Genomic DNA, 25,660 nt, shown 5'->3' on the forward strand with positions numbered 1-25,660 from the left:
TGGCATAGTGGTTAGGATGATCGCTTTCCACGCCGAGACTGGGAGGTGACACGGGTTCGAATCTTGTCACCGGCTGTGCTGTCTGAGGTTTTCCCTGGGTTTTCCGAAGACTTTCCGGACGAATGTCGGCCCAGGACGCATACTAACACCCCTGTCCCCCACTTTTTCCTGCTATCCTCTCTCCTACTGTCCACGTCTGTACGCCGCTCATAGCCAGAGTTGCTTCGCGACGCTAACATAGAATTAAAAAAAAGAACAGTCGAGTGAAATCCCAGAATTCAGTGAACGAACGTGCAAGTGATAAGATCTGACTATCACCGAGATCGTATGAGATATATCACGTCTCTGAATTTGTGGTCTCTAACCGTGTGCAAAACGAGCGACATTACAGCGCCCTAGCAGCACAATGTACTGAAAGTCGAGTGCAATAGGGGTGGACGGGTAGGTGGAAGGCCTCGAACAGGCTCGTGCAACTAAAGAACATTGATAACACACATACCGTCCAGCCCTATTGCACTCGACTTTCAGTACATTGTGCTGCTTGGGCGGAAGATGCGCAAAAACGTCATAGGTTTCTGCTGTCATGTTTTTTTCGTCGTTTTCTAATCATGCACGGTGAATATCCTTGCGGCTCAGTCACAAAATATCCCGTAGCAGACGACAGGTCCGACACTGTCGTCTGCTATAGTACATACATCACTCCCGATATTCCGGCGCAATGCGAATGCTCAGCAACGGCGCGGAACTTCCGGGGCAGTTTTGGCTTTTTGTTCCACTAGAATATTCCGTGGGAATACCGCTCGTTATGGATACGCGGTGTCAGCCTCATTCTTCCAGAGGCTTACATATAGTAGGCGTGGTAGGAGCGAGCCATTCTGTCTGCTGAACCACTAATGGTTAGACAGATTACGCTTGTAAGAGACTATTCCCAGTATAGAGGCGAACGCGGCTCAGTCCGAGCACCCGTACGATGGCCAATCCAATCCACACGGGTGAAATACTCGTACCGCTGCACAAAGCGAAAGCAGCGAAAGTAGGAGAGATCGGTGAGCCAGTGCGCTTACAACACATTGCCACGGGAGCTAGCTCGCAAACAAATGTCGGCTGGCTTCATTGTCGACGCTAACCTCGACCTCAAAAAGCTTGCTCCGACCTGCTATAGTGTGGTGTTAGCACGCATATATGACGGAAACTCGACGTCAGCGCCACCACCAGGTGAAGCAAATCAACGTTAGAGAGAACGTATGCGTGCATGGTGATAATCAAAACTAAAAAAAAATAGAGATAGTGAGCCGGTAGCCATTTCTGTAGTAGAATTTCGACGAGAACGAGGTGCACGCTCGCCCATTCCGGTTTATCCTTGACCGAAATAAAGCGCATAAGAAATACCAGCGGAAAACCTGTTTCGCGCTCGGCCGCGCTCGTCGTCGTCGCCGACACTGGCTGGGCTGCTGGAGCGCTTACGCTGGCGTTACACAACGTCAGTGGCGCTACGATAGAGTCACGCAAAATGGGGAAGCAGCGACGGAGGTAAAACCATAGTATAACACGCGTCAATATGAACTTGAGTGATGTGACTTAGAGTCACAATTGCGACCATGAGTACATGGCTAACGACGACTCGATCTCGTTGTTAACAAAGCTGTTGTAGTGCTGTACCGAATAGATGAGGGAAGATCACCGGCAAGTGAATAAGACAAGTATTTAAAGAGATTGAAACATTTAAATAATTTATTTTGCTAAAGAACAAGCTTTCGGACGGAGTTCGTCCTTCCTCAGGTGCGATGGACGGACGGACGGACGGACGGACCGATGGATGGATGGAGGACTCCGTTCTTAAAGCTTGTTCTTTAGTAAAATAAATTATTTAAATGTTTCAATCTCTTTAAATACTTATCTTACAAAGTACCATACTACACATGTACTTACAGAAAAGTACACAATCATTTGCAAAGTACTTTAAAGTACTCATCAAGTACATCACAAATTTAGACCGTACCGCTCGGCGTTTCAACACTTGGTAGTGATAAATCGCGAGGTAATTATGTTTCAATTGTTATCTTTAGAAACCTCCAGCAAGGTTTTTTGCGAAGTGCTAGTCAAGAAAACATGGATAGCTTACAGCTGAGTGGTTAATATGCACCGAAAAGGATGATATTGCGACCAAATTCTGCGTTTGTATTGCCAACTGGGTACTTGGGTACTTGAAAGGAAGGTACAAAAGAAAAGTACATAAAGTAGAGTACAAAGTACACAAATTGAAATGTTCTTAAAGTACAGTACGAATTACTGAGAAATGTACTTAAAGTAGTCACTGAGAAGCAGATTATACTGAATGTAACTTTACAATATCTTCGCGCACTCGAACGGGAGAATTGTTTTCCAAACGACAAAACAGGTCGCGATTCCGCAATCTTACTTCGCAATTCCTTGATCTGTGAGGAGGAGGTCGGTTCGGTTCTCCCGGTTCCTATGAGATTAGTAGGCGAGCGGAAAGTGTGCGTAAACGTAGCAGGCAGTGCAAAAATAGCTGCGGGATCTACAACTAGACAACACGCATTATTTTGTACCGGAAACTTCTTCGCAAAAGAAGCTCTCCGGCGTATAAGGTACCGTCTGAGTCGTCTAAGCAATGCCAGTATGTCCCCGATATGTACGATACCTAAATAAAGCTGAACTAGCGTAGCTGAACTAGGCAATGTGGGTGAACACTCAAAAGACGTGCGCGTATTTGAAAGCACAATTTTGGGATCATCACCGGTGCTGACAACACCATTAATCACGCAGTCAATACAAACGTTTGCGGCGAAGAATATGGAGCACGCTGGCACTGTCCCCCAGTGTTGTTTTCTAACGAGCTTTCTTCGCAGACGTGACCGATTTTCAATGGTGACAGTCAAGTTAACAACCTGACTGTCTGTCTCTCGGTCATGCTTTTCGCACCTCTCTAAACGGCCGGCGCCTCTCGAGTTCCGCTTCAGAGTTCTTCCCGTTTCACATTTTGGACGCTGTACATTCCATGCCAGAAAAGATATTCCTACCACTAACAAAATGCTTGTCGTTGTAGCTGTTAGATAGGCAAACCAGCCGAGGCGAGCTCCATCTATATAAGGACAGACACAACACGTTGTAGCTGTGTCACGAAGCTGAAAAAAAAAAAAAAAGGTATTTGCGAATAACTTTATCCTCGTTACAGATCACTTATCTCTTACAGTTTATGCCACCGCGAACGGTGATATTTGTTTTGACGACGTATTTACGTGTTTCCGATCGTTTATGGAGCTGATACGTTCATGTGAGGTTCTGGCTTTACGGCTAGGGTGCAGGGTTCAATTCATTTACCCAATTATGGTTAGTTAATTGACTACTAATATAACTCATAACGTAAAACTATCTAATTGAGTTAATTAGCGAGTGAAATTAATCAATTTAATTAACGTGTAATGAAATTCACCAAAGTAAATTCTGCGCACAAACTTTGATGAGCTCTCCAACAGAGAGGGACGCCTTTTTTTCCTTAAAAACACATTTTCAGAGCGGAGTTTGGAAGGAGCATACTGCAGTTCTGGAACAAAATAAAAGGGTACAAGCGAGCTGGTGTGCATTAGAGAGTGGTAACACTTCCTTGAGTCTCAGGAAATGTTACCACTCTCTATACGGCAGTTGTCATGATTGCAGAATGCCTGTGTCTTCCGGTACTGGTCACAGGGTGGCACATCCAGAAAACTCAGAGTAACACGAACGTGACTCATAGTGCTGTAAGTTTCCCTCACAGCCCCTCTGCCCGCTTTCTCTCTCACCCACACATGAATACACGAGTTCATAAAAAAAAAGTATCACAAAGAAAGAAAGATGCCCGCTGCTTGCGCCGCCCACCGGACCCTTGTCGAACCTCGACACTCGAAAGCGGAACTCACGGAACCCCCCTCATTTTCGGGATAAAGGAACAAGGAAGTAACACCGTCTCGAAGGTGGGGTGCTTCCCCAGAATGGCCTTGAATGACTTTTTCTTTTTTTTTTTCGCCCGGCGAGCTTTCTCCTGCTTGGGCGGCGGACAACAATGGGCAATGGCACAGACGGTGTGTTGGGGGATCCGAACCGCGAGCTGTGTGCAGGAACGGGGGCTCGCATGCTCCCGGGAAACTGGGAAAAGTAGGTCACAGTCCAGGAATGCGGGTCACCACCTGTGCACACCACCAACGCTCTCTGTGGAAGGGGCCACCTCCGTGGGACCAACGTGAGAAATGGAACGAGCGATACAGGAGCAATTCCTATAGAATAGCGGGAACGCAGGATCAGTGACTTGATCTAGTCAATGTCTGACGTTGATTGCGCACGTGGAATTAAAGGAAGCTTCAACCCATGCGACCGCATTGCTTATAGCTTGAATTCCGAAATTATATACTGTCTCAGTTCTGGTTAAATTACTTCCAAGTATAGATCCACTTCCACTTGTAAACAAGAGGGCGCATGCGCGTAGAGCAGACGTCGTTGGTGGGCAAAAGGGAGTAGGAAACCGCATAGTGTGAACGGCGTATTTGGCCCTTCTGTACCACGCAGCACATCTAATAGCTACACCACTTTGCGGAACGCCTATAATATCAACCGAAAACACCCAGTTACTCGATGATCGCCCGATTTTTGCCCACCAAACAGGACAGCAGCGCCACCGCATCGCTATGACGTCACGCAGTGACGTGAGTCTATAGGACATAGACATACGGTGTTGTTTCTGACAACTTCGGTGTCAACCATCGCACGGAATCTTGAACGAAAACAGCGTAAAAAGAACTTTGAAAAGAGAGAGAGAGAGAGACTTAGATTACTGGTTCGAGGAAACAGTGTATGCCCAAATTTTCACCGTATCCAAAAAGCTCAGCCTGCCACTGAAACGTCGCAACCTGGACAGCGGTAACCCATTGCAAGAGCGCGACGCACAGACAGGCGCAGAGACGACCTGCGTATATAGAGGCGGGTCGCTTCCTACAGATTTCGAGGGGCGGCCCCCGCGGCGCATACGTATCCACACTGGGGCCGCACGTCCTCTTTAAGGGCCAGGAAGCGACAACGCTTCCTCAATGCCCCTCTCCGATTGCGGGCCCGGGGGGCCGTCTCCTCAAACGAAACTCCACCGTCAACGCTCATCAATGTAAGGCGGCCGCGCCCGAGCTCTCATACATTCTCGCGCATTCGGAATAAAGCGGGAATCGTGCTCACCGAGCAGATACACATCAACGTGGTGCTGTATGTGTTAAGCCAGTGTTTGTTGGAAGGCGGCGGCGGTGGTGGTGGTATCATACAAGCTGCGCTCGGCATGAACACGTAGTAAGAGAGATCCCACACGTGCAGTAAACAACGCACAACCGGTCATGTACGGTACTATGCCTCAATATGTGCAGGGTGAGTGTGCAGAAAAACGTAAGTTACACCTTGACACGTGACAGAGATTGAAATGAAGTCCCGCATGGATACACTCTTAAAAAAAAAAAAAGAAAATGGTGTGTTTTAACTCCTTTTTGGGGTGTACACACTTGCCACATATATCACTCCCTTTGGAGTCCTAACTCCCTTCATAGCTATGGAAGGAGTGAGGAGACCCCGCAGGGGGTGTTATATAAGTATGTGGCAAGGCTGTACTCCCCAAAACAGGAGTTACACCAGTTTTTTTTTTTTTTGAAAGGGTGTAATCGCTGTTACTTCAGTCTATGCGTCCCAAGCGAAACCTGCACGCAACTGCCCAGAGACCGCCATATTGACATCGGTGTGGCCCATTCAAACGTATGGAAGTCAAAGTTTCTTCACTGTATTTATTTTGTTACGCAGAGTTTAATTTCCACGATGTTTTTGTATATGCATAGCTGGCATTCGCTCTGCCGGAAATTCGTCTGACACGCAGGCGACGAGGTACGTGTGCAAATGACGACTGAGGTTTTTCTGCGAGCACCCTGTATACATGGAAGCTACTGGACTTGCATTTCCTTCAAGCGATTTTTTTTTTTACTTTCCTGCATAAAAGTCAAATTAGGAAATTGTCAGAAAGGGCGCGGCCTCATTGACTTCCACACATATCAAACAACGCGCCGATGTATGGCTTATACATTGTGATCATCTTGCATAATTCGCTGCACATTCACTGACGAGGAGGAAAGATGCGAGGAGGAAACATTTCCGGAACCGACATGTGCACGGTGCCGACCGGTAGAGACTGCTACGCGTGTTTCACAGCGATCCAACATACGGTGTTTGGGTTGAAGAGCTTCGTGGCATTTAATAGATGCAGAGAGAGCCTGCTGCTCTATTTTATGTCAAGGGTCGCACATAGCAGAAGCGGCCAAAGAAAACGATAAGTGGCGGGGAATTTTGTGTAAGGCTAACTAGACGAGGGGAAATCCGCACTTTTAAGAACAAAATTTACCAAAAGTACGGTTAGTGTTAGTATCAAGAGCTCGAACACAAACATTCTCTGTTGTTTGCTCTGACGGGATATTGATGGAGCGGATAATTTCAAATGTGCCAGCAGAACGATGCTAATACCAGCTGCAACGGAAAATGCATAGGCAAATAGCTCACGTTTGTTCGGTCGTGGGTGCGGTAAAATTGAACTAATACCGCACTTCAGTGTGTTTTATGTGTCTAATTTAGCTTCAGATATTTTCAACAACTGAATGCTCGCTGCGAAGTCGACCGGCCACAGGTTATTTCTTTGCGACCTCCGTGGACAGAGGGACGCGCGATGACCCTTTGCTGTAGTACTTGCGCAATCAGTCCGCGCGAACCATACCATAATCTGCAGAGTTGCTTGTACCCATAGACAAAGCGTGCATCCCATTACGGCCTACTCAGTTGGCCGTCACCACAGCCCTACTCCGCTGACTCTTCACTCCCTCTGACTGGACATTCTTGGGACTTTCTTTCGTGCCTGTACTGCACTGCACTGCACTGCGTGCCTGTTTTTCTTTCATTTTTTTCCTTTCCTTTCTTTGTTTCTTTTTGTTTATACTCAGTTTCTGTCTTTTTGCTTATTTTTCAGTTTCTTTTTCAGAGTAGCAAGCTGGCAATAGCCTGGCTGACATTTCCGTTTTTTCCTTTTTTGTTTCTTTTTTCTTTCACTCTATTAAACATATCCCCCATTATCGTTTCGTAAAATCATTACAAATATGCCACAGAATTCAATTCACGAGAGAGTTAACCACTGCGGTATACTACATATTTCAGCACAAACAGGGAAACCGAGCAGTCTTTCAGAGGCTATTTCACGACGCACCTACTACCGATGCCCCCGTGTTACCGTTATTGATTGGTATTACGGATTTGCAATTATATTCGCTCCGTTCGCTAATGCGATATTTGCTCCATTTACTGTAATGGCTTCTGGCACAGTAAGCCTCGTCCGTAAACAAGAAAACGCTTTTCCCGCAATCACATCTCGAGGTTGTGGAATGCAGTATCATATTTTCGACATTCCACGTTACAAATATTCCGATATAAAAATCGTGCCGTACATATCGAGACCCGCGATACGAATCGCGCACCCCAAAATAAGTCAACTGTGACATCACGATAGAGTTTTCCCATTGTACCTTCAGCGCAGCAGGGCGACACAGTTCTGAGCATTATCAATCGGCTGTTTCCGGAAAATGACATCGAAGGCCCCGTTTCCGGAAAAAGCTGGCTCCCATTATTCTCTATTCGCAAAAATCACTTTCAGTCTATTAATTTCCATCGTCACACAACAATGAGAGCGTCCCTATTTTACTGGCCAACCACGCGCCTGATTCCGAAACTGAAGTGCAGAGACGAAAAAAAAAAAAAAGAGAAGAGTGGAGCGGCGCACAGACAGGCGCTGTGTTGTGCTCTTTTAGCCACGTCAATGCAATGCAGGCCACATGAACTGGGGCATGCCTGTCGAGTTGGCGTCTGTTCGCAAACACAGAAACAGCACAGCCGTAAATCGTCTTCTGCTGCCGAACACATCCGGGTGCTTTGCATATTTGTACAGCACAAAAATAATCAATTTTGGACGCAATAGCATCTCATATTTCGCCTGTGTACGCTGTATATATACCGAATATATTCAAATAGTGCAGAAGTTGCACTCGTAGGCACACACACACAACAAACAAAGAGAGAGAGAAAAAAAAAAACGCGAGAAGAGAGGATATGAAACAAAGTGAGTACTGCTTCATGCGAATAATCGGACGCATGCATAACGAATATATGCTGTATATGTGCTTGGTTCGGTTATGTAACTATTCACTTCGCGGTTTTAAGATTGCGATTCGCACAGTCCTACAAACCGTGTAAAGATGGACGAAAAGCAATATAGAAATTTCACCACTGTCTTTGTCGTTTCAGGGAGACAGCAGGGAGATGCAAGTACAGTTTCACGCAATTGTTACAGAATGTTTGCCCTGTCTGCGTGTGTCTTCTGTTGGACCAATTGCTTGTTCACAATAGGCGTCACCAACTCGACCAAATTTTCGTTGTTGTCACTTCTGAAACGTCGCCAGGAATGCATTTTCCCCCTACTCGTACGTGGACGTGACACTGAAGTGTTAGGCACCTCGTTCGTCGTCAAGGTCAGACGAAAAGCAACAATGTAACGGCATCGCATTGGGCAGTTAAAAGCGTAGCACCGTAACTTGGCACACGGACTGCCTCATGGCGTTCGTACAGGCCGAATGCACTAGCAGCCTCCTTTCCCCCAGCGGCCATAACACTCACAGGGCTCCTTTCTCATTGCTGCGTGAGTATCGTATGTACGGAAATCGCAGGCGAGCCCCAGCAGCCCCTTCTTGACGTATTTGGGGAGCGAAATAAAGAGGGTGTGAGCGAACGCAACAGCAAACAACGTAGTGACAGCGACAACAACCTGCAATGTTTTGTAAAGCGAGCGATATGTGGAGAATGCAACAGTTTTTAAACTATTTACAGCTTTCGGATATAAACGTCTTGCGCTGTGACACGCACATTTGTGGTGTAAATTCCACGCCATACAGAAGTGTGTTTTGTAAAACGCTCTTCTGAATGATGTATCCTTCAAAAAGCACAGTTTCAAATGGCATATTCCGTTTCTGTTGTTTTCTTTTGTCATTTAAAACACTATTTCTTGGGGAGGACCTCAATATTCCCGGTTACGAAATCCCCGATCACGGGGATCGAGCGAAATGCCCGATCGAATTCACGTTTTCGAAACGAGGAAAATCGAGGAGAACGCTCGACTACTTCGTAAGATGTAAACTTTTTTTTCAGCACTGCTATTGCACGTGTAAACTGAGACTGCGGAAGAAAACAAGGGTGTTTGTTTACAAAAACACCCCTTTTATAAACTTTAGGCGTAAAAAAAAAAATTACTGCGATTTTGATGCGAATGACACACAAACAATGGGGAAACTCCAGTGACCTACGACGGACCCCGAACATCCGGGAATTACTTTAGCAATCGTTTTGGATAACATTACTTCATCAATCAACCGCCCAACATGGCACTGGCAAAGCAGTGAAAAAGAAGGACGACACAATTTACTGTCCACAGCTGTTTCTGTCGTTACTTTCTCCAAGCCCAGGAGAGCATTCCCGCGAGACTCCGGCAATGGGGCGCTGTCGGGGTGCTATGCACCAAAAGTATCATCGTGTAATGCTTGGAATCACAATGATCCTCGTAACAGCTAGCAACGACGTTAAAAAAAAAAAAAAGAAGAAGAAGAAAGCTGAGTAAAAAGAGGAGGAGGAGAGCAGAATGAAAGTCCGGGTGGTGAGAGAAGAGAGAGAGAGAGAAAAAGGAAAAGATAACACACGGAGACGACCGAGTGAAGAATAAGAGAGAGAGGGAGGGAGAGAGAGAGATAGATTAAGGCACCGTCAATAGAGGCAGTGGAGGCGGGCAGCTCGGGCTTCCGCGTTCAGGCTCCGGAGACTGAGAGAGAGAGAGAAAAAAAAACATTATAAAAAGAAAGAAGAATATAACAGGCAAGGAAGAAACGCTCGCGTCTTCCGCGTTTCGACCGCCGGCCGTTCAGGCCTCGATTGGCTCGTTGGAAACCATTATTACACTACGGGACCCAGTGAACTTTTTACGCCACGAAGGCGGCAGTGTATCTTCTGCATATAGTATAGACGGCTGCTGTACAATAAGTCGCGACAACAGCATTAAATTTTCGCCCCTACAGAGTTGCACCGTCGTCACTCAACCGAATAAGCGCCAGCATTGCACACACACAGGCAACCACCTGTAGACCAAACTTAGACACAACTTCACCAACCTCGCCACTCACTACACCCTCGCTTCTATAGTTTTCAATCTCTTGTGGTGTGATGTTGGCGAAAAAATAAAAAAATAAAAGGGAGCGATCGAATCTTTTGTTTTACAGTGTGTATCACGCTATCCTTTAAACATCACGACCTGGTGTGGCACTCGCCCGCACAATTTGCACTCAAGGTAGACGCAGGACAAGGCTAGTACACCACGAGCGTGCAATGTTCTTTCTTCACATTTTTTTATGCGGTATGATTAAGCGATAACCTTTCCAACGGACGTCAACCACATCACCGGTCAGAACTAGAGCTATTTTGACTATAAATGCAGCAGCTCGAAGTGTGTTCCGGAATAGAAAGCTTCACCTCAATTCTCACCTCCCCTCTCTTCATCCCAATACGGTCACGTGAGCCGGGTCAACACAGACATCCCCCCAAAAAAAAAAAAAAAAGAAAGTTCACCGATTTCACACACGCAACTGACACCAGACGGCGGTACAGGTCAGTAAAGCTCGCCGATTCCGTGCGCATGCACCTTACCCAACGCGCTTTGTTGTGCGTTTTTGAAAGAGCAGTTGGAAACGATCAACAACCAACATGTGGGAAGGAAAGCAAAATAGAATGTGGAAATACAAAGCAAGGGAAAATATAATACAAATAAAATATGGGAGGGAGGAGAGAGGAACGCGGTGTCTGTGGGAACAGCGACATAGCCGTTGTCGAACCGTGACGATGAGTAAATATAGGTCGATTTCACACAAGGATCGCAGGACTTTTTTTTTTTTTTAACACCAAAAGTGTTTTTGGTTTGTTGTTGTTTTCATCGTCCAATGCGGTTGTCACTGGTAGGATGAAAATATTTTATGGTCCATTATTAGTGTGGCATTGTCTGGATCACTCCTGGAAACTTTCCCAACTTATGCTTTGCCGTAACGGTAAACCCCAAACTTCTTAAAGCTACATAACTCGTTTCAGCAACGAGGCGTTCTGAGACGTGGACTACTTGATCACACTGGCGAGTCTACATAGTTCGTCAGGCGCATGCGAGGATGTTTCCAGCTGTGCCGGGGTTGATGGACGCTTGGAGAGTCTCACTACGAGCTACGTAAACATAATTTCATAAATTCAATTTCGAGCTACTAAATTTCTCTCTCAGTTGCGATTGCGCAGAAACTTTATGCAATATTTGAACAAAAATGACACATGGATGGCGCCAATAACACTTCCGCGCTTTTCTCTTCCTTTCTTTCTTTTTTGTTCTTCCAACTTATAAACGCGAAACGCGATTCCTGAGGTGCGACACATAGGAACACCTCGTGTAAGTTTGTTATCCTCCTGCGAATAAGGCGGAGGATCGCAATACACATACCTCTGATAAGGTACGGCTGACGGACGGGACAGCAAGCACTGAAGATTGCGCGGTTAAACACTGCGCAGTCAGGCAAAAATTCACTAGCTCCACGCCAGCGTAATATAACGAAACATCTGCATCTTATCCAGGACATGAACGGAACAAAGAATGATGATGATAATTAGTGCAAAATCCAGCGCGGAAAACAGCGGCAACTCCTGCAGCGGGATACCGCCAGAACACGACCCAAGGACGAAGAACCGTCTTGGGCAAAATAATTACCCCGTCCAACGCCTCTGGAACCGTCAATCCCCTGCATGCCAGGGAGCGACCCATCCGTCTCAGAGAAGCGCCCACACAAATAAATACCCAGCTGCGAGGAACCCGTTCCACGGCGGTTGCGTACACGATGGCGACAATCTCATTGTCCTGCACTTTCGGGGAATTTTTTCTATGGAAGCAACCGGAAATTCGCGCTACCATACACAGCTGCGGATAGAGGTACGCCCACAAAAAAGGAACAGTGCGTCCATTTTTTATATATATATATATATATAAAGCTTGTACTTATTGAGCTTTGCCGAGCCATAATGGTAGAGGCACAAAAGGAGAACAGCGCAAAAAAGATTCGATGGCCCGAAAATGCTGCTACTACGTTATCACTGACTGGACGTACTCACTATTTGGTCTCCGTTTGTTTTTGTTATGCTTCTTGTACCTCTTGGGTCGCATTTGATTCGCTTTCTTCCCTTGGGTTTTTGCTTTCTTTCCCCACTTCTCTTTTATTTACGTTGTTCATCGAGACTCGTATCTCCATAGTTTTCTTTTTTCAATCAATCAATCTTTAATCAATCAAGGCAACGATCAGTCAGTTGTTGCTGAATGAGAAAATACAAAGAACACGTGCGAAACAGACAAATCAACAAAACGCCCCCGCAATATGCTAAAACCTCTCCAACAACCCAATCACTTTAAGAGCTCCAGAAAAAATAATAAATAAATAAATAAAGTGACCACCCATTCACATCGCGATAATGAAGCAATACATTAACGCACCCATAATCTATTCACAAATACATCTCAAATCAAGCCACGCCAGTCACGAAGAAAGGCCGCAACCAGGCATTTAATTACGATCGCCTCCGCGCGAACGAATGCAGGACGACACGCGGGCGGAAGAAAACAAACCAGAGCCACTCAAGAGAGAAGCAACGGTAAAAAAAAGCAAAGGCCAAGTAACAAAAGGGCTGCAGACGAAAAGGCCGTCCGAGCAGGAGGGAACCAAAGTGTGTCAAGGACAGAAGCTGGCAAAACAGGTGGAAGAGGACGACGGGGGAAGCGGAAGATGATGTTGATGATGATGAAGAAAAGTACAGAAGCCGTTTCGGAAGCGGGAAGTACTGCAATTTCCGTCTCGCGGGCCACCCAGTCGCGACGGGGAGTAGATTACCCAGGACCACATAGGACCCGCTCTCAATATGATTGGGATATTGATATATATTGTATACACGAGTGGAGGGCCACGGCGGTGCTTTGCAAGCAGCGTGAATGGGGGGGGGGGGGGGGGGGGGGGGCGACAAAAAGAACCACTCTACGAGTAGCACCTGATGGGAAAATTTAGGATGTACACAGAGAGAGGAACGAAAGGCGAACCTTTGCTACTCGTTCCACGGGCACACACACTTTCGAAGCAAATGAAGCAAACTGAAGGGAACTGAAACTGAATGAAGCTTGAAGTGTTGTGTGCTTTATTGACCTCGTGCCTCGCACAATATGATTCCGTCTTCTCTGCTTTCTGAACAGTAAATAATAATAACTGAATGCGGCATACAAGAACAGCAGGATCATTAAAGGTTTAGTTAGGGACCAGAGTTCTTCAGCAGAACAGCGATCTGATAACGATAGCCATGTCAAAGTAGCACTGACAGCGGATGAAAACTGGACAGATGGCAACTTTGAGAGAGGCCGAATTCGCCAACAACGTGGTTTACGGTCCGTGCAGTCCACCGAGATTCTCGATCACTTACAAAAACCCGCATAGACGCGCAAAATAGTCCAAAATGTGTCGTTGATCCCGGTGACACTTGACTCGGGAATTCAAAACCTGAATTGCCATCATTCCATGTGGAAGTATTCCCAATGTTCGCAGCACCGGTGCTAATCCTGAAGAAACCTGGAACCATGAGCGTTATATATCACCCACATAGATTAACGTTTGCGATTTTTCAATCCCAAACACGTGGTATACACATTATACAAATCCTTCCAGCACCTTAACATACGTGCAAGACTAAAAAAAAAAAAAAAAAACAGAACTGCAAATAGAAGCCTCGCAACGGCTCTCCCCTGACAACTCAGTGGCCTTTGCTGCCATCAGTTCTATCAATCGCCAGCTTGGCCACTCCGCAGGGCATCTGGCTGTGTGATAGAGGCGGAATTTCATGCAAAGCGTGTCCCTGTCACGATTGAAGCTCCAAGGATGGAAAGTCGCGTTCATGATGCAGGTGAGCAACCTCAGGGACGATCGTGACCCGCGGGGCGTTTTGGGAGCGGCTTTCCCGTGACGTCATTTGATCGGAACAGATTGGGTGTATATATATATACCGTTAGAAGGGCATGTGTTGTTATCGTATTCATGCTGGCTGGCGTCCTGCATGGTGTGCGCTTCTACGGGTTATCCGATTTCTTTTCTTTTTTTTTACGTTTAATTGAAGATATTTTTTTCTTACGCAGTTTCCTGCTTTGGTTTCTTTTGTTTTTGTTTTAGAGCTTTAGAGCGAATATCGCTGCGAGATCGACCTATAGGTAGGGTTCTGCGTTTTCGGTTTTAATCGAAAATCGCCGAAAAACATACGCCGGGTAAATTTTCCCTCATTAGGTTTTAATCGAAAAACATCGAATACAGAGGGACATTCCAGGGCATGACAGAGATAAATTGTTGCGCGTACCCAGCAAGTTGTTGATGCAGACCAGAAAACCATACATAAATACGATGGTCGTGAAAAATGTCCGTCTCCATTTTCGTTAGCCGTAAAACGCCACCGCAGCTAACAACGCCATGTTCAATGAGCGTCGTGCGGAAATATTACATTGTGATTTCCATTCGGCGATAACTTTTGGGTAAACCATGTACACGCCAGGAAAAACATCGAAAAACGTCGATTTCGTGAAAATCAATAAACACCGAAAAACATACGCCGAATCCGCCCAAAAATAAAAACCGAACCGAAAACGGAAAACGCGAAACCCTGCCTATAGGGGACGACACCGTCACCTTCCTAGTGTGGATAACACGCCGGCCAATGTTCGGAGTTGATGGTTCGTTTCCGTAATTCTTGTGTATATTCAACTAAAGATTACTTGTGCCACGATGGTACGATAAAAGATGAAAGTCAAGATGAGTCAAGATGATGAGTGAGATGAAAGTCAAGAAAGTCAAAGATGAAAGTGAGAAAGTCATGAAAGATGAAAGTCTCTCTTGATGGTACGATACTGCTCGTTTCCCCAATGCTCCACCGACTGCACTGAACGCGAAATAAACGTGTAAAAGCAGACGACGCGAGGAAGCTATCCACACTACGGTAGTTCATCGTTTCTCCGCAGCGCGCCGACACCGTTCGACCTCGGAGCGAAAGCGACGTGAAATATCTGGACGTTGTGTCTCTGCGGTTTTTGTGCCACGCGGTAAAATATGTTGCAAGATCAAACAGTGCCGTGTACAGGATGACGACCACAAAGACCAATCGCGCGGCGCCATTACAAGAAATACATGCTGGAAATCTAAATACTGTTGAAGATAAGTGGGACTGAACATTGCCTTTACGCGCGATAAAGTGCTTCCCCGTATTACCCCCCCCCCCCCAAGCCACAATTATGTTAAACCTACTCTAAAATATAAAGGAAAACCTGCCACAATAGTTGCATAACAAAATTCTCCCCTCCAAGTAAGAGATTAGACTACCTGTTTCAAACCTTCAAGCTATATGTCAACTTGCAAGTATCTCCCATAATCCTCGACGCGACTGAACGCAACAAATTCGCATCCGAGTCTAGGCTAAGCATATATATAGCTTGTAGAATACGCAACAAAAAAGAAAGAGAAAGAGAGAGAGAGAGAAGAAAAATGCAGGACATGCATGAACTTGTACGAAGGACAGGTCTTTAATGAGTCGCCTTGTGCATAGAGAAGCAGAGGCGGATATTTCACGTCTCAACTTGCCATGATCCAGTACACAAGGCACTCCATTATGTTCACGTCAGATGGACGAAGAAAAAGGAAAGTGACGACTGACCACAACCATTTCAAGTAACGACAAATATCGGGCTCTCGAGGAGCAGACAATCGCTGGAATAACTAATCGAGGTCGAAGAGCTCACATGGGGTATCATTTCCACGACAGCCTTGAGCGGTACGGAAACTGATAACATACAAAAAAATGAAGGAGCTATCGACCGTGAGGATGACTTGGGCGTACGAGAGACAGACCCTCCAAACTTTGGATAATTCGATAGTATGCTGATATCGAACAGATAGTGATATGGGCTGGCGACTGCATGGACGGATATCTACAGGAGTGATAACAGTGTTGGGCGAATGGTTGCAGGCGAATTACAACTGGTGCATCTGGAACAGTTTAGTGTCCATTCGACAGAGATTCGGCCGCAAACTAATCTTATCTATTGTCGGAAAGATCGTTTCGCATTGAGGTGGAATACATGTGCTACAAGACGTTTAAAGCTGAACTCTTCGAAGCCGGAAGCTTTCCTACAGAGTGTACTGTGTTTGCCAACAAGTACTGTACAAGCCTTGGAAGGATACAGTGTCTGGCGCGGTAACGAGATGTTGCAATGTGCAGTCACGATTTGCTGAAACACAGCACAAACTACTCCTGACAGATTGGCGATATGATTCACGTGTGCCACTCCATCTATATGCCAGTCCATCAGAAAAGCACCCATTCAGAGGGCATCAACACAGCTTCGCTGAACATTCGAAATTAAGTTATTAGCACCTGACGGGAGAGCGAACGCTTTTAGTGCTGAAGAAGGCCTTTATTCCAACCACCTTGACACGAAATTTCAACGTCGTACTTCGAAGCCACGCCAACGCAAAAGGAGTCGACACCTTGACACACTTGGGCTAACCATGTGTAGGTCAATGCCGCATTTTGCCCGGAGCTACTCCACCAAACACAAGGTCTTTTATCGCCATTTCCCAAACTGTTAACTGTATCCCTTTAGGCCCCTCCTATAGGCATTATCTACACCCCATATCAGCTTACACGGCGCTAACAATCAAGATTCGCATTGTAATGCGCTAACACCGATATTAGTGAGTTTTAGTGCATCCTACCCTATCGCCTTTGCGTACGTAACGGATAGCGTTGGTGGCTCTGTGCACGCGCAAAACATGGAGAGCTTCGTGCAGCGCGCAGAACCACCACGCTATGCCTTACGTACGCAAAAGCGATAGCGTACGATACGATGTACTAAAAATATATATTAGCATAATCTTACACTACACACAAGCAGTTCCATAACCACCACCACAACCATCATCATCCCTTTTTTCATCTTCTTCTTTTTTTTTTTTTTTTTTTTCTTGTGGTGGTGGTGGTGCGGCGAACTTCTGAAGCGGCATGGGAGACATTACAATAAAAAAAATATATAAAAGAAGAATAAGATGTTTCTGGGTTGTCTTCGTCAGTGAGGTGCGTTACGTTTTGTGCGTAGAATTTACTTTGGTGACATTTAATTTTGGCGTTTTCGAGTTACGGTTTGGCGAACGGTTACATTAATAAAATTGACGTAAGTATTATTTGCTTTATGCACGAAACAAAAAATTATTTAAGCTGATTTAACCCTACGCCAAAGCGTTACCCGAAATTTGTGTGAGCCGCATAAACATTGGAAACTCGTGTAAGTTCTACGTGACAACGTCCGTGATTACCAAAAGGACCGAACGTATACCACCGAGGAACATCCACCGACAGCCTTCAGACATTCTTTGTTGTGGTAACGTGACGATAGGTCCTTCCAGGAAACAGATTCGTGAAATGCTTCCGTTTACTCACCTGAGAGTAACGAAGCGCTCACCTCACAATGACTCAGTTCTGATTCATGCGATTGAGATGCTTTTTTTCGACGGAAGTGTTTAAACCTGGTCTGTTCGTCTGTGTAGATGATAAAAATCGCGTTTCCCTCGTCTTCAGTGAGCGGGGTGAGGCCGACGGGAAAGTAGGTCAAGGTGCGCTCTCGGCGATGGGCGGAGTCCACAAAAATTACCCCAGAAATATACTGACACTGTAAGGCTTAGCTCAGCCATATCTACTACTCGCCTATCGTGTCGTTCAGAAACACCACCTCCGACTGTCGCTACCGCGGCATTGCTGTGTTTGCTTGTAGGAGGAAGCTTTCACGTAGAGGCAGATATTTATGAAGCCTAGTGTTTTAGAGGATGCTGCCTCAGTACGCGACCCATGCACAAACTGGATCTCCGGTTTCGTGCCCGCACATCGCGCACTCCTAAGCCCTTTCAATGTATTACCAACAAGCCGTACGATTCGCGCTGCTCAGTGCCAAGTTCTACTCCATTTGAAGATACTAGCTGAAGCCTCCAGACTGGCTATTCCAGATAATCGCATGCCAGGATGCAGTCATATGGCTGACCTGTAATCGTGCTCGACATCACAGTGCCCTGTAACCTGTTCTAATTATTCGTCCGATTGCAAACCAAATTAAACGTACAGAAGTTTACTTGTATGCTCGGCATTTTGCACTGAGATCAAAATCATCGGTCATCAGCATGGGGGGGGGGGGGGGGGGGAAAGAAATCCACAAGTGGAAGCAACCGGCCTGGTCCTGCCTGTCAAACAATATCTAGCCCATGAACGGACACACGGTGAACACACAGCTTCTGAATGAAGGCAGTCGAGCAGGTGGTTTTTACGGCTACGTCAGCCAGGGAAGGCAACCAAATTTAACCCCCTCATCCCTACTTTTTAGTTAAGATGACGTCATTGGACGAGAAAAAAAAAATAAAAGGAACAAGAAGAGAGGGAAGGAAGGAAACCGAGCATCTCCGTACCACGAGATAAGCAAGAAAAGTCTCGCGCAAAAAGGAGAAAAAAAAAAAAAACTGGGTCAAGGCTCCTGTAAACCTCAGAGCGAGCGAGAGAACAAATAACACGAGGAAATCTCTTTTTCATTATGCATCCACGACACTCTTTCTTCTTACGTTACTTTTTTATTTTTTCTTCTTCTTTACTCGAGCACTGTCATGGTGGCGGCATTCAAAATAAAAGCGAAAACCCGTTCGGCGGGTGACCTTGAAGAAAGCCTCTTTCTTCCTCCTATCTGTCGCTTTATTTATTTATTTATTTTTTCCCGCCCTTTCCCCGCAGCGTCCTTTCCCCGTTTGCCGGAAACTGCCTCCAGCGGAACCAAAGAGTGCGACACCGGATCTGAATAAAAATGGCAAAGGGAATCTTCGTCAACTGCGCCGTCGTCACACAGACTTTCCGCGGTGCACCTTCCCTTCTTTCGGGTTTCCGAGACTTCGCCGGAACGTCACTAATCGTAGATTTGAGAAAGGAAGAGGGAAAGGGGGTGCCCCACCGTGCAAGAGATGACGTGCGGTCTGACGTATTGTGAAACGTGCGCACGATTAAGGGAGTGACGCGTTTGAGCTCATAAAGGTGGAATTTTACGTTCGGCTGTCGGACACATGCCGAATGGTAAATGAGACTTGAAAGAAGAACTTTATATCTGGTTATTTGCTAGGTTAGGTTGACGCCCTGTGTTGATGGTTCTGTGAGGAACAGACTGTCTAGACGTCCCGATGAATCCCCCAGATAGAGTAGTGGGAAACCTAAATTAATTAGTTATTAAGCAAAATGGGGGGTGCGATATACACTGAACGAGGTCTACATTTGCAACGTACACGATCCTGGGTCTATGCTTGCACCCGACTAAACAGTACGTTTCAGACTACCAGGCTGTACAATTCGTGTGTGATCATATTGTGTGCACAACAACAACAAGAAAGAAATATGTGCCACAGTTTAGCTTCTGCCTGCTTATGAGGGAGTAGAAAACTACACTCACCCTGAGGTCCTTGAAGAATATGGTACTCCGCGCCCAATCCACTTGCGCAAAGAGCGACTGGTCGATCACTTTGCACATGAGTTCAAACAGGTCCACCTCACACTGATTATACGTCTGGTTTTGAAGCAATCCAAAGAGTTGGCTCTGCCATTCTTTATCGTCCATCATGTTCTTCTGGAACTCGCGCACCAGAGGAGGAACTTTACTCGCCGCAGAGCCCAGTTGAGGGGCGCCGTCGAAGCCACCCTGAAACGCCGCTTTCGGCGGAGACGCTGGCCCTTGCGTCAACCAGACGGGCGGAGGCTTTTCCACGCCGTAGTGAGACGTCGGTGGAGGTTGGGGAGCTTGGTTCGCACTGCTGTTATTCGTCGGTTGGTTATTCTGCGGCAACAGAGCCATGGGTTGACCGACCAGGGCCGCCAAGGGAGACGGGGACGAATCCGGGGAACTCGTAGAAGAACTCAGCTGGGGTATCTGGATCTCTTGCTTGATGGGACCGGGCTCGGGAGAGTAAAGACCTGGGGAAGACACCGTTGCGGATGGGGGCGGGAGGGCATAGTGAACGCCTTGGACGGTGGTCTGACCTCCGTTGCCCTGGGGGCCTCCCATACCTGGAGGGTCCGAACTGGGGGGTCCTCCAGGTCCTTGGCATTGGGACAGGGCGAGCTGTTTCTGGCGGAGCATCTGGAGCTTACGCGCCCGGTCGCGTTTGTACATGGGACCAAATTTGTTGCGGCCGCCTCGCATCCTGTCGGCTCGGACCGCTGCAAGAAAAGGAAAGAAATACGAATTTCAACAAATTTTTGTTCTTTATTTTTGTCGCCTTAAAGCGGGGAAGTTCCGGTTAATTAAGTAACCGCAACATCCTCCATATAAGCTAAGTTGAGCGACAGAACCACAATGAATAAAATGAGAGGGTCCAGGTAATGAGTAGCATCAATAAACTGGAGTTGTTCACAGATAGTAGTTCACAGAACATGCTGGTATCTTTTTTTTTTTTTTTTTTTTTTTTTTGTGGCGGCTAAAGAAGTAAAAGTAAACGTAGACCGAAATAATCATCTCATCACAGTTGGCATTTCGCTGTTTCTATAGGATTCCCAGGGTCATCTCAATTCATATCTACCGGCGCCTAGTCGTCCAAAGAGTCCGAACAATTCAAAGTTCGGACGTTCAAAGGCAGGATACTCTTGGTAGTACCTTCCTTGGTAGTGTGAGAAAGACCTGACCTACTCTGTCGCAATAATCACGAAGGGAGGGCAATGAGTACACAGAGCATGTTGGCTAGGTCACAGGGCGCAGCGAAGCTCTCGCTCACAATGGCTACATCAGGTATACCTGAAATCTCAACTGATGTTTGAATAATCCACGCGACTTGCTCAAGACATAAGAAGCTTGCAGAGAACGACAGTAAAGCTATACTGATATGGCAGTCATATTTGAACCTAACGCGCACTCTAGTGAACTATCAAATGTATAGAACAGACGCAGACAGCTTTCGTTGTGCGAATTCGGGACGACTATAACCGGAATTTGGGACATGCTCCTCAACGACCGCTTAGACCCGGTTAATTAGGCCCGTTTCGAGCCAATTAAAGTTTCGTCTTGTCTTTCCACAGTCGCGCCCCCTCTCGATCAATTCTGTAACGAAACACACGCTGTGCGGAGCTATGCGTTTCAACACTATAGACATCGATAACCATTGACCGGGAAATATGAGGCCGTTCTATAACCCTGGCATTTGCGAGTACGCTTGCCGAAGGCGGTGACTTGTCCTAGCAAGAGGTAATGAAGCAGAAGAAAGAAAAACGGTAAGTGTAGACAGAGATAAATATACAAGGAAGATCTAAAAGACATGCAGACCTCATGTTTGTCCTCCTCTGACACACACACACTCTCTCTCTTCCATATTCTTGTGAGAATAAGTTGCCGTAGTACCGTAACTTTACTCACTGATCATACACATCGTTGTAACAATGGTACCAGCCCCTTCCAGGCGAAGAATGAGACGTTTGGTCTAGTGTCTGCACTCTTAACGTGACCCGCATAACATCCATGAACTTTTCTAACATACCATTCCCGTGTTTCCAATCAGATTTCCAGTGACATTTCAGAGCCACTGCTTAGTATAGAAAATTTATGCATTTAATTTGCTAATTACTAATTACTTACATTAAATAAAAGTCGCCAAAAGTGAGTTCTACGCCCAAAATCTCGCGGACCTTCCTAATAAAGAGATAAGATATAAAGAGATCATATATATATATATTTGTAAGTGTTCCAACGTCGCCAGTACTGGACAGCTGTTTCGGCCTTCTTGGGCCTCATCAGCAGTACGCAGGCAGGCAACGTCTGAGCGGACGGCGTCAGAAGGTCACGTAACACGTGATTCCTCCCGAGCTAATTCACCACTGAAAGCACAGTGCAAAGCCAGTGAAGTATATTAGGGAAACGTTTGAGCACTTACAAACATATGCTATGCGTGCAACCAAAGAGCTCCGGCTATTCCCCTAATATATATATATATATATTAAAAAGTTTAAGTTGGGAGATAAATTAGAAACATAAGACTTTTCTATTTCGCCCTGACGAAGGCGGAGCTACCGCCGTAACGTAGACGTCGCCCCAGCTTTTGTAACTTTTTAAGTTCTAATAAACCCTTTTTTTGTTACTTCCCCTACTTTTGTCTTCTGTGTCCCATTTATCTCAATGTTCACTTTATATATACATATATATATATATATATATATATCATTCATCATTGTCGCTTGTCGAGTATAACCACCGTCAGTATAATGTGCCCGTTGCACCACACCCGGGACTTCCAAGAACGTCTGGCTGGACCGCCTGGGCTGTGTGTTCTCTTTTCCCACGGTGGCTGGCTACCAACCGCAAGGGTAGAGTGTGTGTTCACCTGCTAACTAGCTCCATACAGCGCTTTCTACGTGCGATGCTATCAAGCCCAATAAGCACGACGATCGTGGAGCACTTTCTCCTCTCTCCCTCTTTATCGCGAGATGTGGTGTGTGTCTCCGGCGCAGTTTTTTTCGCTCGTACACGCCTGTCCCTTACATAACGAGTTACGCGTTTCCCTTGCTGGCAACGGGTCTGCAAAACACAAAGAAGGCAAAACGAGGCCGTTCCCGCTGTATCACGTGACGTTCGGTGACGCAAGCGAGTCAGGCGGGTCACGTGTGCCCATTCCCTTGAAAAAGCCCCGCTGACCCCGATCGGCTCTAGCGGCAGCCCGCACCACGTGATTCGCGCGCGCGCGCTCTCTCGTCGAAGCTCCGTATATCGAAGAAATTTGATGTACAGTATAACGTTGCCTGCTCAAACCTTATAATTTATTGTTTTTACTTTGTGGCGAAGTAATTGCTTTAAGACACAGGCGACGCACGGGCCCCTCCGAAAGATAGTAATTGAGATATATCATAGTCATACTGTAGAAAGATATTGTGCACGATAAGAGAACAATGCTGATGAATACGCCAGTAGCACTTACGTTTGGGCACAACACGTACGGTGCAAATAAACGTGGGAATATGGCGAGTGAAGGCAGACGAATGCAAAATGATAAAGCGCGGTGTCAAAAATCGAAGGGGGAGACAGGTCCCTCATAGTTACGAAGAAGAAAAAAACAAAAAAGAGACGTGTTCGAACGACAGTCATTATCCACGTCTTTTATCGGGGTTATAGCGGAGATAGCAGATCCAAAAAGCAATCTCACACGTAAGCTAAAAAAAAAACGAAAGAAACGAAAGCTAAAAAAAAGTATACAGCACAAGGGAAATAAATGTAAAGAATTATTGAAAGAATCGCTTGCACGTCCAACGAGCTGACGAGTGGCGGGAAATTCAAAAAGACGGGCACGCGACACATTGCGCGTGACGTATACTGCGCCCTTCGCGTATCGCGCGAGGAGCGTTGTGCACGTGTTTTATCACGTGCCCTTATCGACGAGTGCCCCGCCCCTCGTTAGCTCGTTAGACGCGCAAGCGATTAAGCCCCTAAAGTGCTTCCTTAGACTGTACTACTTACTGCGATAGTTAGCATTTTCTTGTGTGTGTGAATGGGGAAAACAACATCTATAAGACTGAAAAAATACGGGGCAAAGCCTCCTTACACAGCTTCGATTTTTGCAGTGCGACTGGAATGGCCGACATGTAATTAATGTTACACTTGGGATATATCAGCTTAATTTTCTCAGCACTTAGGATGAACACATCGTACGGCTTGCGCAAGTTACGAATACGCAGCAAAGTGTAACGGGGGGGATTACATGTCTTTTTATCTTCTTTTTCGTCTAACTCAATCTAACAACCGAATTGCAATCGCCTAGATCGGTGCATATGTGTAACACCACCAGGAAGGTTGTAAAAATTTCTAGATAGGTCGGCAGGCATATGCAAAACAATCATCTGTGGCGTTAATCAACTTATATAATTTATTGTGTACGTAATTATGCTGCACGTATGCAACCGATCGCACATTTATTCAAATGGGAATGCGACGTATCGAACGGACATTTTATCTGACAAGATACCCCATTCTGCCCAGAGACATGTCTTTCACGTTTTTAGCTCCCGCAGGCTCATTAGTCAAACATTTATGGGCTTGCATGACAGCTTTATCTCCCTTTCCACTCCTTTCCTCTTCGTTTAGTTGCACCAAGTTTACGTCTCGTTTCAACAACTTTACGAGAGAAAAAACAAAACAAAAAACGATTACACGTTGTATATATCGAGGCAATGAATGTCATTCCAACTGAGACACTACAAAACCGCACACTACAGAACATAAGAAAAGAAGAGAAACTGAACATGTCGCTGCACTGCCAATGCTATATCCAAACGGCTATCGTGGCCCATCTGGATGTGCAGCGGATATTCAGCGTCGTGCGAGCCAATGTGTCTCCATCCCTCAAACGATCTGTCGAGATTGACGCGGGAAATTGAAGAGGAGGAGGTGCTTGTTGTTGTTGGACTGGTTCAACTGCATGCGTTTCGCCATATACACGGATAATATTGTTGTTCTACTACGGTTGCTTCTGCCGCTACATTTCTTTAAATTATTCACATCTTTTATACACCACGAGACTGACACTAACACATAAACCAAAAGCTGATTGACTGCAATTGCGTCAACGAAACCTGTTCATATTTAACCTGCACGGGAGACAATGTTACTGAACACAGAAGTGTGACCCCTTATCGTGCTCCACAACCTAGAAACTGCCTAGCAGCACCAACTCATTTATCTCACCATAATAGTTAACGTTTTTCTTTTTTGTACACTCTGAGACCGTTTTGGGGCGTCTCGAATCCGAAATGATGCGTCCTCCAGCCTCCAATAGAACACTAACCTGAAATGCATCCCATACTTTCACTTTGACTATATTTTTGAAGAAAAATTACTTGCAGAAGTGCATTAAGACTGTTCTCAGTGACACCGCGTGAACTCCTGCCTGAGTCACAGAAATGAAACGGAAAGAGTAATAAAATGACACTAACAGTAATAGAAGAGAGACTCTACCGCACCATGCCGGAGCTGGCTCCTTTCACTCACTCACTCACTCTTTCTTTCTTTCATCAGCTCCTCTGCATCGACATAAAATCTTTGTCTCTTTTTTTCTTCTTCTTCGTATTATGCTTCACAAGCTGGTTCACTCATCGAAAGTGGACGGATATATCCAGGTTTAACACCTGATGCTTGCAAACACCTACTTTACAAAGCTCTAACACGCTTACTACCCACCGCTCTCCATTTGCATACGTCCGACCACTGCTTAGCTTGATGTTTATTGATACTTGTGACTACCAGGTGGCTTGCGCTGCCAACCCCTTTCTCCTGTGCGGCTGCGGTGACCCGGATACTGCCGATCGACAACGAGGGCAGTTGGGCGAGCGGGGGAGCTCGAATTCCTCCGCCGTGCTTTGAATGACAATTGCA

At 46.0% G+C, this 25,660-nt stretch overlaps 1 protein-coding gene across 1 annotated transcript in view; it reads right to left on the bottom strand.

Moving 5' to 3' along the window:
- Positions 1 to 25,660, bottom strand: part of LOC135368621 (nuclear hormone receptor FTZ-F1-like) — a 92,949-nt gene that overhangs the window by 13,765 nt on the left and 53,524 nt on the right. The window contains 2 exon segments of the mRNA XM_064602022.1: positions 19,712 to 20,229; positions 20,323 to 20,475. Of these exon segments, the coding sequence (XP_064458092.1) occupies positions 19,712 to 20,229; positions 20,323 to 20,475 (671 nt within the window).

The sequence above is a fragment of the Ornithodoros turicata genome, chromosome 9, assembly GCF_037126465.1.
Source record: "Ornithodoros turicata isolate Travis chromosome 9, ASM3712646v1, whole genome shotgun sequence".
NCBI lineage: Eukaryota > Metazoa > Arthropoda > Arachnida > Ixodida > Argasidae > Ornithodoros > Ornithodoros turicata.